Here is a 14,772-nt window from a genome sequence, read left to right as displayed (position 1 = left end):
CCTGTCACAACAGTTGAAGCGACCTCTACTTACAGTCATGGCCATCTAATTCAAGTTACACGACTACAATTGTACCAAATGAGAATCTTGTAGTGGGATCATTTCTTGAAAGGGAGAGAATGCTATGTCCAATTACCCCAAAATAAAACATTTGTAGAAAAGCTTTGGTAGCAAATATGCACACTTTGAACACTTGCCCCATTTTGGTTGAAGATATTATATGGGAAAAAGTCTCACATGTACTAGACTACTAATTGCATTTGTGCAGTAATGTGCTCAGATGAAGTTTCTCTGAGCCTCATTTGCAATCACAGATTAGATTCAGCTCATTAATTAAAATGAGAGATCCATATATTTTCAAGTGTTAACATTTTTGCCTTTTCAAGTTGTAAAACCGTATAAAATGCTAAAGTGTTGTTATTATTCCACTCCAGTTACAAGTTCTTCAGAGGGTGAGAAAATAGCCTGGAGGGGAAACTTCTAATCCATTTCGGCATTGTCCCCTCCTTTGGCGTTTAAGAGGAGGATTGCCAAGAGATGGCCCAGGAGACACAGGGCCCGGAGCTTCAGGGAGGCCTACCCCAGCTGCCGAGTGTGAGGTCCTGGAAACTGGAATTCCTGACTTCCAGGCTGAGTCAGGAGGGCCCCACCTCTTCTCTCCAGGCGGTCTACCTTTCCACACCCTCCCTCTCCAGCTCCATGTTCCTCTTCCCTCCCTTTCTGTGAACTCTTTCTAAATCAGGAGCTACATGTTTCAAAGACCCATTTTCTGGCTAATGATGTCCCCTGACCTTCAGTCCCCCTGCCTCTTTCCCAGCACACAGCAGGAAAACACCACCAGCAGCAGCCACAAAATACTTACATTCTGCTGTTCCTAAACTTTCACTCTCCTCATTTCTCTCAATTTTTTTGTTTCGTTAAGCTCCACTATTGGGAAGTACATTCAGACACCTGCATTGCATAAGTTTCTAAATACTTTTTTATTAATGTTTATTTATTTTTGGGAGACAGACAGAGACAGAGAGAGACAGAGCATGAGCAGGGGAAGGAGAGAGAGGGAGAGAGAATCAGAAGCAGACTCCAGGCTCTGAACTGTCAGCACAGAGCCCAACGCGGGGGCTCGAACTCATGAACCTGAACTGAAGTCAGACGCTTAACCCGTCTGAGCCACCCAGGCACTTTTCTGCTTCCCAGAAGCCCTTTATGGATTCACCATTAGAGACAGAGTGACCCTTTCAAGAGATGGTCTCCATTTTCTTCAGACGCCATCTTCAACGTTTTCTACCCTTTTCCACTTGGCCCCTGTCCACTGCAGATGGCAAATAGGGGCTGAAGAGGGACACTGAGATCAGGGTGGGGCTATGATCTTGATGGCCTCTGCCTTCGAGCCTCTATCTGAAATGGCTCAAGTGGGACTGATGAGGGAGTGTAAGGCAAGCTGACACCACCTACACCACCTGGGCCCCCAGGTGGGATGTGACATTCCCCAGGCACTCCCAGCTGCCCAAGAACAAAGGAAAGGGCAGAAAACAAACAGTTACACTAACAGTCTCCATCAGTTTACAAATATCTTAGTAAATTAAAAAAAAAAAAAAAAAAGCAATCTTAATGATAGCCTTCTCCAGGAACTCCCTACCGTCTCAATGATTAAGCTTTGCTAGAGGAAAAAACGACCTCAGCTTAACAAAAGCTAGGCCTCCAGTAAATGAACCTTCTTTAGCATATGGAAACCCTTTAAGAAACTTCCTCCTGACTTCATCTCTCCCAACTCCACGGTCTTTAAGCAGTCATTCTTCACAACCCCAGTGCAGCTCTTTCTGCCCACAGGTCCTGTCCCCGAGCTTTAATAAAAATCACCTTTTTGCACCAAAAATGTCTTCAAAAATTCTTTCTTGGCCATCAGCTCCGAACGCCTGCCACCCCTCCAAACCCCATCAGGACCACCCCTCCCAAACAACAAAACAATCCACCCAATAACAAGAGCCAACTGGGTCTTTGCTGTTTGTATTGAAGAAGAGAATATTCTGACCCCTCTACTGTCTTCATCCCCTACTTTAGTCCAGGTTTGCCTTTTAATAATCAGGGATGATTTCCATATTCAATATGAGCATGTGGTGTGCAGTGGCCCACAGATCTTGTTAAAGATGGTGGTAAACAACGGAGATGCTGCCCTTGCTAAGTAACCTTGAGCCAGAACCTCAGAATCTTAGTGTGTGACCATTGCCAGCTGAACTCGCTTCTGCAGGCTGTTCTGCACAGACACAGAACATAACTGCTTTTAACTTCCCTGTATCATTTTCCCCGTCTATTAAGCGAACATGTTGGTACATTATTAATCACATCAACTTTCTTCAAAGGGGGTCTTAAAACCCTTAATGTTCATTTAAATGACGGTTTTCAATTTAGCTTTAAAAGTTTTAAAAAATTAACTGAGGCCAATTATTTAGATAACTTTTTTCTCTTCTGTTTCAAGGAGTAGCTTCGTACATGTGACTCATGTAATTCAAGCTGTGCAGTAAGGTAGTAAAGACATTTTGATATATTATTGGATAGATGTAAATTGCTGAGACTCAGAATCCCAAATTAAGATAAGCAAGACAGTGCTGGCGCCACCGAGGTGTACTCTATAAGTAGCCTAGAGGGAAAGTGGATTAAATAGTATTAACCTATTGAAAGTGAAAGTGTAAGCAATTTTGCTTCATAGTTTCTAAAGGAATGTACCCATACATCATGGAAGGCTTTCAGAACTTTCAGACACAGGAAACTGATTTCATATCTTAGAAACTTAATTTATGGTAATTTTACAGCATCAATCCAAAACTCATAAATCCAAAATGTTGAGTGTTTAATAGTATGGAGGGGGGGAAAAAGAGTTTGGAAATAAGATTGCTTCTTTCTAAAACTTAACAGCAAGGAAAAACAAAGTGAAAAATCGTAAAGATGAAATGCCTCTCAAACGATTTAATTCTATTTTTTAAAGTTAATTTAAGCAGAGGCTGGGCTAAGAGCCCAGCGTTCTGACTTGCTGTCACCTAGATTTTACTTTAGAATGAGATAAATGGTGAGCCACAATGAACGCATCAAGTCTTCAGTATTGAGACACCTTCTTTATAAGTAATCTAACAGCAGTAAATCTGAATTGTATGTTTTGTTGAGCTGAAGCTTGGTTTTCAATTTACATAAAGAAGTTACTTAACTGAAGGCTAGGGAAAAAAAAGCCAAAAGAAATGAAATAGGAATGTTCTCAGAGGGAAAAAAGAATGGGAAGGGTGTACCAAGAGGAAACGTTATAGCTACATTTTTGATTTACATCACAGGCGACGGCAGACTATCCCCCCCCCCCTTTAATGTACGATAGGGTTATGAAGCATCAGATGGGATTCTCCAACACGGTAACCAAAGAATAGGCTTCCACACTGAAGCATCTGTGACTTTTTCTTCCTCCTAAACTCTCATTAAAAACAATTGTGTTTTGCTTTTACATCCTTGAAGGATGTTCTTTTCTCTTTCTGGCTCCAATGCATGATCTCTGTGGATCTTTTAAAACCTGTCCTTATTACTGGTTTAATGTACATCTGTCCTATTCCCTGTTCAGTAGTAATAATTATTTGTTATCACTTTAAATTCCTTGCAAGTTAACAATTTAAACCATTTTTGTCACTCAAGAAATCTTGAAAATTTTCCGTTTCATTTTTTCCTCTTATTTCCCCCAATGCATACATATTTCCTTTCTTTTAAATTCTTTGTTGCTCCTGGATCTACATTTTCTTTTATGCCTTCCTCATTCTGATTGCTTCTGTTTATTATGTACCAGGTGTCTTCCATTGCCTACTTTAAGTCCCTGTAAAGCTCAAGTTTTCCACAGGGAATAGCTACATGTAATGGTTTCATTAGCCAGAAAAGTTTGTGTTTATATGATAAATATCAAAATGTTTTATAACCTACAGGGAAAACATCCAGATGATCAACTTTTTCAGTTTTTATCAAAATAGTTCATTGTCTTTGAAGCACTCCCCCACCTTCTTCATGTTTGCCAACTGTTCTTTCCTGGGCTTATGATGCTTAAGGTTTTCATGCTTTTATCAAGCGTCTCTGTATTTTACAGTCCAATGCTAGAGCACTACTCCTAAATTTAACATGTACAGTACACGAGCCCCATTTTGTGATAGCGATGTAGTCGCACAACGGCTGGAACTCTTTCTACTACTGCCACCTAGTGGTTCTCCTCACCACATGTATCTTCCCGAAGTGTTTTTCTAGAAATTGCACGTTGGCAGAATCCAGTAGCTAAAGATATTCAAGTGGAAATCATGAAAGCTTTCTTTCACATTGTATTAAAGTAACCCTGTTTCACACACCTAGGGAAGAAGAGGGAAGATACTTCACTCTTTCCACGAAAATAAAACTCTCACTTTAGTTGAAAAATTTTTTAAATGCACCTGCACGCTGATGTCTAAAGTATGTGACGTCAGAAACGCCAGGAGCTCTTCCACATGCGACTGCCTCCCACCTCCGGCCACTGTACTAGACAGCATGATTCATTAGGTGTCGCAGCACCTGCATAAAGGAAATCAGAAGCACGTGCTTCTGGCCAGAGGTAAACAAGACGCAAGATCAGCACCTGTTCAGCTCTGCTCCTGCTGAGCTCTGAAGCCGCCACTGGTATTTATGTAATCTGAACTGCGTGCAATGGTTTAAAGTGGAGGAAGAACACGATATTAGATCAGTGTACTGCATCTCTGCCCGTCTCCACACAGCCACCTTTGTGACCTTTGAGACTAGAAGAGAACCGAGGGAACAAATACTTCAGCAGACAGCAGCATTAAGGCCTCCGCAGAGCTGATATCTTGTCGTTTCTTTGCTAATTAACTTATGGCCATGTTAAAATTTTCATCATTTGTGGTAGATGGGGTAGACGCTATGTCCCCAGCACCTAGGACCATTCTTAGTATACAGTAAGCACTCAGGAAATATTTGTTGGATGAGTGTATTTAACAAATGGGGAAAAAAGGGCCGCTCTGAAAAGTGAGTTTTAGTGGGGCCATTGGTTTGGTCCATGGAGCAGAGTTTTACATGTTCTTATGTTTCGTATTAATTCTGCAATTTCCCATATTTTAGCAAGTGATACATGAAACCTGTTTTGAAATCTGACATCTTAACTTGGATTCTCTCTTTGCAGGTCTCTACCAAAACCCTTTGTGCCAATATAACCTGTACCGTTTATATATAATCTACCACCTTCCAGGAGTAGAGTTGCTTGATCGAAATCGTAAGGACACCTCTTGCAGAGAAATAAGTGAAAGGCAGTTTTCTAGTTCACTAGCTTAAAAATGCTGAAAGTCTTTGAAAATAATTTTCTTTATAAATGGACTTTCAATTATTTATTTTCAAAATGCTTGCTCTGAAATTTTCCCTAGCTTAGGAATTATTTCTCTTGATCACTGTATTGAAAAGGCCATCTAACTGAGCATAAGGATTGGTCTCCTTGCCCTGATTTTGACATAAATGTGTTGGATGCCAAATCATTTATCCCCAGCATTTTAGTGTTTTCTCTCAAAAATGAGAGAAATGGACTAAATCTCTTAAGGCCTATTTAAGTTCTAACAATCGTTTTCTTTGAAATCCTGTAAATATATATATTAAGACATATATAATCAATGATAATTTCTTTGTGAATACACCTTTAGACATTGTAGATGAACTAGTATGTCCATTTATATGAACCACAAAAATAACCTCACCATGTTACATTTTACCCTTTAGGGGGCCTCTTTTACCTCCAAGGAAATAACTGTGATAGCCCTTCGCAGTTCTGACAGGATGTTCACATATGACATAGTTCAGATAAACACATTTTTCCAAGTGTTCAATTATCTTCTGAATCTCTCTGCTTCTCTATAATGCTACGAAGTAACATTACTATTTGCATTTGTCAGAAGTTACAGAGAAGGAAAGAAGATCAATGATCACCATTTTTAATCACAAAAAGGCTCATATTGTTCAATCAATAGCATTCAGAGGAAAAGTAGATGCCTCCTGGAATCCTAGATCACCATTTAAGCAAAAACCAGCTCAGAGAATACCTCCAGGTAAATTGAAAACAGAAGAAAAATGAAATTAAAATTCCTCAGACTTTTGGTTACTTTGATTATAATAATAATGACTGCAACTGACAATAAGCTAAGCCCCTACATGGTGAATAAATATTCTCCAATTTTATTAGTCCAATTAAAGTGATATGCAATTTTATCTGTTTATGTATATTAAATTAAATGAGGTAATGTGATAATAATGAGATATTACCTTGAAATTCTTCCTTTAGTATCTAGTGAGTATAAAAGGCTCAGTAAATAAGCTTTGTTTATTATTATTACCACTATCACTGGACAATTTCACCAATTAAAGCTATAAGTTGTTGATAATATGGCAAAAATATTAAGAAGAAATAAAGATCATCTACAATTCCTTCACCCAGAAATAATCACTGTTACTGTTTAGGTTGGATTCATATACACACACTCATTATACACAAGTAGAATTTGAATATTTTCAGTGATGTTTCGTTAGAAATTAATTTCTTACATGTAACAGCAATCCAACTTCACTGACTTAAGCAAATAGAGATTTTTCTCACACAGCAAATAGTACAAAGAGAGGGTGTTTAGGGTTAGTGCAAAGTTCAATGATATCATCAGTATTTAAGAATACATCTATCTTTTGTTCTATTCATAGTGTGATTTATGGTTACAAGGTGACTGCTATACAGCCAGGCCTCACAAGGAGGTACAAAAAAGATGCAAAGACAAAACCCTTTTACTCATGACACTGTGCCAAAGAGATGACATAGATTTGCAAAACCACGAGCAAAAAAAAAAAGAAAAAAAAATTTCTAGAAATGAAGGAAAAAAATATTAAAATGGAAAAAGATTTTGAAGAAATTACCCAGAATGTAGTATAGAGAAAGCACGAGATAGAAAATATTAATTAGCTGTTGAGACAAGGAGACATTAGAAACAGAAGGTCCAGCATCAGTTTAGTAATCCTGAAGGAAAACAATAGAGACATTGGGCATAAGTTGATGTTTGAGGTGATAACAACTGAGGATTTTCCAAATTTGACAAATGATATGAACCTTTAGATTTACCATAGAAAATTAATCCAAAGACATAAATAACATATAACAAGGTCAAAAATCCACACCAAAGGCAAAATGATCTAAAAATAGAATGAAAATGTAGATTACCTATAACATAATAAGTTATAGATTCACAATAAACTTCCCAACTGCAATTATGGAAGTCAGAAGACAGTGATCCAATGCTTTTAAAAAAGAAAAAATTTTTTTAATGTTTATTTATTTTTGAGAGCCAGAGAGTGACAGAGCATGAGCGGGGGAGGGGCTGAGAGCGAGGGAGTCAGAATCTCAAGCAGGCTCCAGGCTCTGAGCTGTCAGCACAGAGCCCGACACGGGGCTCGAACTCATGGACCACGAGATCATGACCTGAGCCGAAGTCACATGCTTAACTGACTGAGCCACCCAGGTGCCCCAGATCCAATGCTTTTAAAATGCTGAGGAAAAGTAATTGTCAACCAAAAATTCTACAACTAGCTAAGCTAGTCAAAAATGAGCAAGAGGGATACCTGAGTGGCTCAGTCAGCTAAGCATCCAACTTCAACTCAGGTCATGATCTCACAGTTCCCTGGTTCGACCCCTGCATCCATCTCTCTTCTGTCAGCACAGAGCTGGCCTCAGATCCTCTGTCTCCCTCTCTCTCTCTCTCTGCCCCTCCCCCACTCATGCTTGCACGTGCTATCAAAAATAAAACATTTTTTTAAATGAGCAAGAGGAAAAGAATGGCAAAATTAAGACTTTCCTATCAACTTTTTAATGTGAAAATTTCAAAACATAGGAAAAGTTGAAAGAATGTCACTTGAAAATTTCAAAACACAGGAAAAGTTGAAAGAATGTCACTTACATATTCAATAATTGTTAATATTCTGTCGGATTCACCACCCTTCATAAATGAGGCTTTGCCTTTTTATTCAAGAACGACCTCCTCAGAAGCTTCTACTTACATCTGATTGGCCATCCCCAATCTCCATGTTAACTGGAAAGCCTCAAAATACCACTGAACCATTTAGATGTTTCAGTAACAGGTATCACAACTCTTCACTTCTAAATAATTTAGCCTCTAAGTTTAAAAATAAGGGCATTCTTCTATATAGCCCCAATGACATTATCATACCTAAAAAACTAACTATGAGTGTACTCATACTATTTAATACATAATAATACATATTCAAATGTTCCCAGTTGTTCCAAGATGGCTGCTATAGCTGCTCTTTCAAACCAGAATCCAATTAAATTTCCTAACAACATGTGGTTGTTATGGACCTTTACTCTTTTTAAATTTAAAAATTTTGCAATTTGTTTCCATGACTCTTTTAGGGTCCAGGCCAGTTAAATTGTAGAATGCATCAATTTGTATGACTGTTTCCACAAGATGTCATTAAACTTGTCCCTTTCCCAACTGCATGTCCCAGAGAATGGAAGAAATGTCCATAGGACATGTTCTAGATGCAGTAGAGTGTAGAGCAGTGGTTCTCAACGTGTGGTTCCTAAACCAGTAACAGCAACATCACATAAGAACTTGTGACCAATACAAATTCTTGTCCCAAAAGAGATCGACTAAATTAGAAACTCAAAGATGGGACCCAGAAAGCTGTTTTAACAAGCCTTTCAGGTGACTCTGATACACACCCCAGTTAGAGAACAACTAGCATAGAGGCAAGAACGCAAGCTTTGGGATCAGATTCCCCCTAGGTTTGAATACCAGCTGTGCTAGTAAGTAGAAGTTTTATTAATCTTGACCCTAATTTGTTTCAGCTTTCTGATTTTTAAAACTAGGGATATTTTAAAGATATTTTAAAACAGACAATATCTTCCTCTGGCTGTCACGACTCTTATACACACACTCATTATATACACACACTGCCACCACCTGATCTGACACATATGAAGGACGTGATAAAAACTGAACTGTTCTATTAGTCTCCTCCTAGGTTTTTCTTTCACTTCATGTAAGATACCCAAACTGAATGTTATCAGATTAGTGCAAGTGAGCCATGCTATGGCAGGAAGTGAATCTCTGGATAGAAAATCTCCACTCTTAAAAATACGTAACACACTCTTAAAAACAATGTAAGACATTCCATCTGTTTTTCAGCGCTACTGTTATTACAAGTATGAGGAAGACGGTTGAACACTACCCTTAGCACTTTACCTTTCTTTAGTGCAACGAGATTGCAGAAAAAAACTATTATCCTTTTGTTCTCTTTATTACTTTTCATTTTAAACCTCCAAAAATGAAATCAGAGGAAGAAAGAATACGGAGAGTGTTTCACTGCACCTGAGAGTTGTTCTTCTGAATTCATAGCTATGTTACCTATAGCCCTCCTAAAACTTAGGATGACCCTAATCTACTCATTTCCTACAAAATGCCAATATATCAGAGCAACTAAATAGTATTTTTAGCCCAATACTTTAGCCTGGCTTACTTTAGCTTATCTTAATAACTGAACATGTACAATGAAACTAATAAAACCCACTATGTAAGTTTTTTAAAATATGTCTTACAGTTTTATAGTTTCTATATTTGTTTTGATATAAATCTCATCTTGCTGTGACATGCACATTTAGGACTCTGAATTCTTTAACTGGGAAGAAACCATACTTAAAATTGTTCATAAGGTAATTTTAACACCACGTTTTGATTTCATTATCTTTAACCTTATACTGGGAAAGAAACCAATTATATTCTAACAGCTTGAGAAGTAAGGTCAAGTTGTAGTTTCTTCAAATGCCACCTATCCATCCTTGTAAAATGGGTAAAAGACATGCACCGATTTCCATTAATTATCATGCTTATTGCATGATCACCAATAACTTCAGAATCAAAACTCTGTGGGCTTTTATACAGCTTTAAGGAAGTAGACATTGGGGGATTTCCCACCAACTACCTAAATAGGGATAGACATTAAGGGAGATTAAAATAAATGAAAATATCAATAACATTTTTAAATGACTAGTAGTGGTCTAAGTAAAACTGCTGGATTTCTGTATTTGCTCTTCTGCCCCAAACAAGATGGAGCTGCAGGGCTAAGACCAAGCTGAGGAGGATGTCCCAGAGCCTAGGCCTAGGAGCTGAGGCGTGTTACTCAGGAAGAGAGAAGAAGAAAACAACAACAACAACAACAACAAAATTCATGTAGACTATTTAGCAAACGGATAGTTCACCAGAGTGGGTGAATCCAGATATAAGACAGGGAGGCCAGAATCCAGACAAAAGTAAAAATTAAAACTTTTGAGCTGGGGGATCGAAGCCTTGGGAATCCAGGCCTTAAAAACATCTCTGACTCTGAGTAGCAACGACATGAGGCACATCCAGGAAAGCAAATGCCAAGTGCTATTTGTGCATGAAGCCTCAGAGAGGTACCAGGGGTCAATGTGAGAACTCGAGATTGGTTGGCAATTGAGAAAACTGCAGAGTCAGAAGAATTTGTGAAGGCAAAAATCAACAGTCAGCAGAGCAGGTTTTGGAAGCCATGACTGGGGGCCACTGGAGTTGTGCCACGGAGCAGTCCTGCGCCAAAGAAATAAACAAAAACCACTTTCTTCGGGAGACATCATAAGGAAAAATAAATTCCAGAGAGATTAAATATCTAAATATAAATGAATTGAAAATTACATGGGGGAAAAAAAACTTTTATAATCCCAAGGAGACGAAGTACAATCAAAGCTTTACACAAAACTCAGGGCCATAAAAATGAAAAGTTGACAGATTTAAACTACATAAAAATGACAACCATTATATGATATAGGAACAAAATTAAAAGAAAATCTTTGCAATATATACAATAGGCAAAAGCTAATTCCTATTATATTAAAGGGTTCCTATAAATCAATTTGTAAACTCCAAATTTAAAAAAAAAGTGACAAAAGCTATGAACAAGACATTTAGAGAAGGAAATAAATGTGATGTCTCATCATCAGCCTTACTAGTGAGCAAATAAATGGAAAATAAAACAATGAGATATCAATTTCGTCCTGCAGATATGCAAACGTTGAGAAGGTTAGTAAAGATTAAGGGAGAAAAAAGCACAACTTATAAATTATTGGTGGGAGTGTAAATTAGTTTAACCTTCTTGGCCATATGGCAGCATCCACCAACATATAAAATGTGCAAACCATTCAAAACAGCATTTAAATTTGAAGCCTCTTTTGCAAAAGTATTTGCACATAAAAACAAAGATTTATGTATAAAGCTGCTCAATGAAACATTCTAAGTAAAAGAAAAAATAATGAAAACACCGAATGGTCCTTCATAGAAGAATATTAAGTGATGGAACATTCCTACAACATGAACCATTGCACTTTAGAATTATTCCATGAGGTATTGAGTATAAGAAAAATACATCATGGACTAATAAAATGCAGAGTATGACAAAATTGGAACTGAGTTCACATATGTGAGTACACATGTGTATGCACATAGGAGGCTGGAAATCTACATACAAAACTCTTAATAGTGATCCCTCTGGTAAGAGGAATGAGAAAGATCAAAGGAAGATTTCACTTTCTACTATTTTCTAGTTTATATCCATTATCAGCAAAATGAGCATTTTATAATTAAAACATATAGAAGGGGTGCCTGGCTGGCTCAGTCAGAAGAGCACAGGACTCTTGATCACAGGGTCGTGAGTTCGAGCCCCATGATGGGTATAGAGATTACTTATAAATAAATAAATAAATAAATAAATAAAGTAAGTAAGTAAGTAAGTAAGTAAGTAAGTAAGTAAGTAAAATGTAAATTCTTAAAAAAATGCAGCAAGAGAGACTGGGGAAATCAGAAATGGAATGATCAGCCATTTGTGAAGGGAACAATTCCATGAACTCCTCTAAGGCAGGGGCTATGTGCTCCCTGCTGCTTGTGGTATTGTGGGCTTTGGTGGCCCAACAGGTGCTGGTACATTCCACGTCTGGCCTGGCACCAGGCCTCTGGAGAGGAATGAACAAAGCAATGACAGTCTCTGGAAGATACCATAAGAAATCCCGGCTTTGTGGACTAGCCTTTGAGCTCCAAAGCTAGGGAAGATGGAGATTCTTGTGATCTAGGATTTGTTTATTCTATTTCTTTGAAGTTAATGCCAAGAATTCAAAAGGTTTAAACTGCCCTAAATAGTTCTCCTCATTTGGTCTGGTAGTCCATTTATAGATTCATGTGTCTATCTGAGAAAAAGGATCACTTTCTGCACATGAGACTCAATATCATAATTACAAAAATCCTCACTTGGATTCCACTGGTAACTTTATTGATTAAGCATTCTGTTCTCAGAGTTTTGAGAACTGTATTGAATTAAAGAACTTGCTTCAAATCTAAGGCAAACCTAAGGCACTATAACTAAGAAAAGTTCAATTTGAGCTCAAGCGTCAAGGCATTTTTGATGGATTGAATTATTTATCTAAATGGTCATTCAAAAATCAGAGAGTTGTGCTCTAGACTTTTCCTTTATAGCACAGTTTTACTGTTTTAAAAAGCTGAATAATTATTTGGAAAATACTAACTTAGAAATGTATTTTTTTATAGATTTTTCATTTGCAAATAATGTAGACAAGTAAGTGATTTTTTTAACTTTACTTTTATTATCAAATTATTTCATAATTGTATTGACTTTAAATTATCTTCATTTCCCAAATAGATTTTAATGAGTTAAAAAATGACTAACTCTTCAATAGATGAGAAAAACTTCTGTCTTTCTGTGATAAATAAGTTCAAGCTATTTATTCATATTTTACATATTTAGGTTTTTAATATTATTATTATAACCAGAAATAAATGAAAAGCTGATTTGGTGCATAAAAAATAAAACCTAAGAATTATTAGCAAATTACAAATGTTTAATGTTCCTCTAAATATGTTCAGTGAAAGCAGATATGTAGATTAACATTTTATATTCATGGGAATTTATATTTTCAAAAGTAAATACTTCATTAAACTATGAAAAACATTTCAAATTCAAGAACATTGATGAATTTTAAAGTCATTAATTCTTTTTAAATTTTACACTTAGGTATTTTTTTTCCTTTGGATTCAGGATTGAAAAATATTATTGCCAAGAACACTTATAAAATATAGCATAATGTACGGGCAGCTGGGTGGCTCAGTCAGTTAAGAATCCAGCTTCGGTTCAGGTCATGATCTCACAGTACGTGAGTTCAAGCCCCATGTTGGGCTCTCTGCTGTCAGCACAGAGCCCACTTTGGACCCTCTTCTTCCCCCCCTCCCCTCTACACCTTTCCCCCTCACTCTCTCAAAAATAATAAAAAAAAAAATTTTAACAAAAAATTTAAAAAATAATAAAATATAGCATAATGTAGAGAAATAGCAACTTTCTAATAAAATATAGTTAAGGTACTAATAAGCATATGACATCTACAAATAGTTTAATAATCTCATTTAACACTGGTTTTAAATCATGAACATATGAATGTGGAATAGCCAATCCCAAATATATTTAAAAACTGTATTTTAAAAATAAACAATATAAACAATAAAAATAGCATTCCTTAGTCTGAAAGTCATTTATCAGTAGAAGCGAAGAGTTGTTAGTGGTACTATGCTACCAATAACACAGAAAAATATGGCATTTATGGGGGGGGGGTTGTTTCCTTATTTATTTTTTAATTTAAATCCAAGTTAGTTAACGTATAGTATAATAATGGTTTCGGAGTAGAATTTACTGATTCATCATTTACATATAACACCCAGTGCTCATCCCAACAAATGCCCTCCTTAATGCCCATTTAGCCCATCTCCCCACCCGACTTCTCTCCAACGACCCTCAGTTTGTTCTCTATAGTTAAGAGTCCCTTATGGTTTGCCTCCCTGTCAGTTTTTATCTTATTTTTCCTTCCCTTCCCCTATGTTCATGTTTTGTTTCTTAAACTCCACATATGAGTGAAATTCTGTATTTGTCTTTCTTGAGCTAACATTTCACTTAGCGTAATACATTCTAGTTCCATCCATGTTCTTGCAAATGGCAAGATTTATTTGTTTAAATCAAAATTTCACTTTGGCTTAATGACTTTTTTGTCTGACATGACTGCCATTTTTGCAGAACTGTGTTTGATGACCCAGAAGATGCTGTATTTGTAAGGTCCATGAAGAGATCAGCTATGGCTATTACCTCCCTCAACTGGGACACAGTTCCAACACGAGAGGAAAAACACCTTGATGAGAAAGGCACAGAATCTGCTCAAATGGTCACCATTACACTGAGATAAACCCTGGTATCTGTAGAAAGCCTAGTGGTTTCCAGTTCTTCATTAAACTTCTCTGTGACTAAGTATATTGTATATTTAGTATATTATTTGAAATATGTAAATATAAACAGAAACACCAATACAATTCCTACACATTTTAAATTTTTGCTGAAGTAATACACGTATATGGAAATGTACACAAATCATTAAATGTTCAGCTCAACAGTTTTCAAAAAATGAACATGTGCGGGTAACAGCAGTCCTAGAACAAGAAATAGACTATCACCAGCACGTGAAGTGCCTCCTCACTCCTGTTACCACTCTTATTACCTATTACCTAGCCACTGTTATGATTTCTAAACCATAAATTAATTGTGTGTCTTTGAAAGGCATATAAATGGAATCACAAAAGTTGAATTACTTTTACTCAATAGCCCTATCATTCTCAT

The 14,772-nt window shown here is 36.9% G+C and overlaps 1 protein-coding gene across 4 annotated transcripts in view; it reads left to right on the top strand.

Moving 5' to 3' along the window:
* The window catches only part of LRRC72 (leucine rich repeat containing 72), a 41,730-nt gene extending 27,316 nt beyond the window's left edge, over positions 1-14,414 (top strand). For 3 of the 4 annotated variants that reach the window (XM_015082354.3, XM_053218365.1, XM_053218366.1), the window contains exons 6-9: positions 5,180-5,269; positions 5,937-6,089; positions 12,648-12,675; positions 14,179-14,414. In XM_015082354.3, coding sequence (XP_014937840.2) covers positions 5,180-5,269; positions 5,937-6,089; positions 12,648-12,675; positions 14,179-14,344 — 437 coding nt within the window. In that variant the 3' untranslated portion in view covers positions 14,345-14,414. The remainder of the gene's footprint in view (positions 1-5,179; positions 5,270-5,936; positions 6,090-12,647; positions 12,676-14,178) is intronic. The other variant, XM_053218367.1, reaches the window with a different exon arrangement.
* The last annotated feature ends 358 nt before the right edge of the window (positions 14,415-14,772 follow it).

Source organism: Acinonyx jubatus, chromosome A2 (assembly GCF_027475565.1).
Source record: "Acinonyx jubatus isolate Ajub_Pintada_27869175 chromosome A2, VMU_Ajub_asm_v1.0, whole genome shotgun sequence".
Taxonomy (NCBI): Eukaryota; Metazoa; Chordata; class Mammalia; order Carnivora; family Felidae; genus Acinonyx; species Acinonyx jubatus.
Note: the sequence above shows the minus strand (reverse complement) of the source record. Positions and strands in the feature narration are given on the sequence as shown.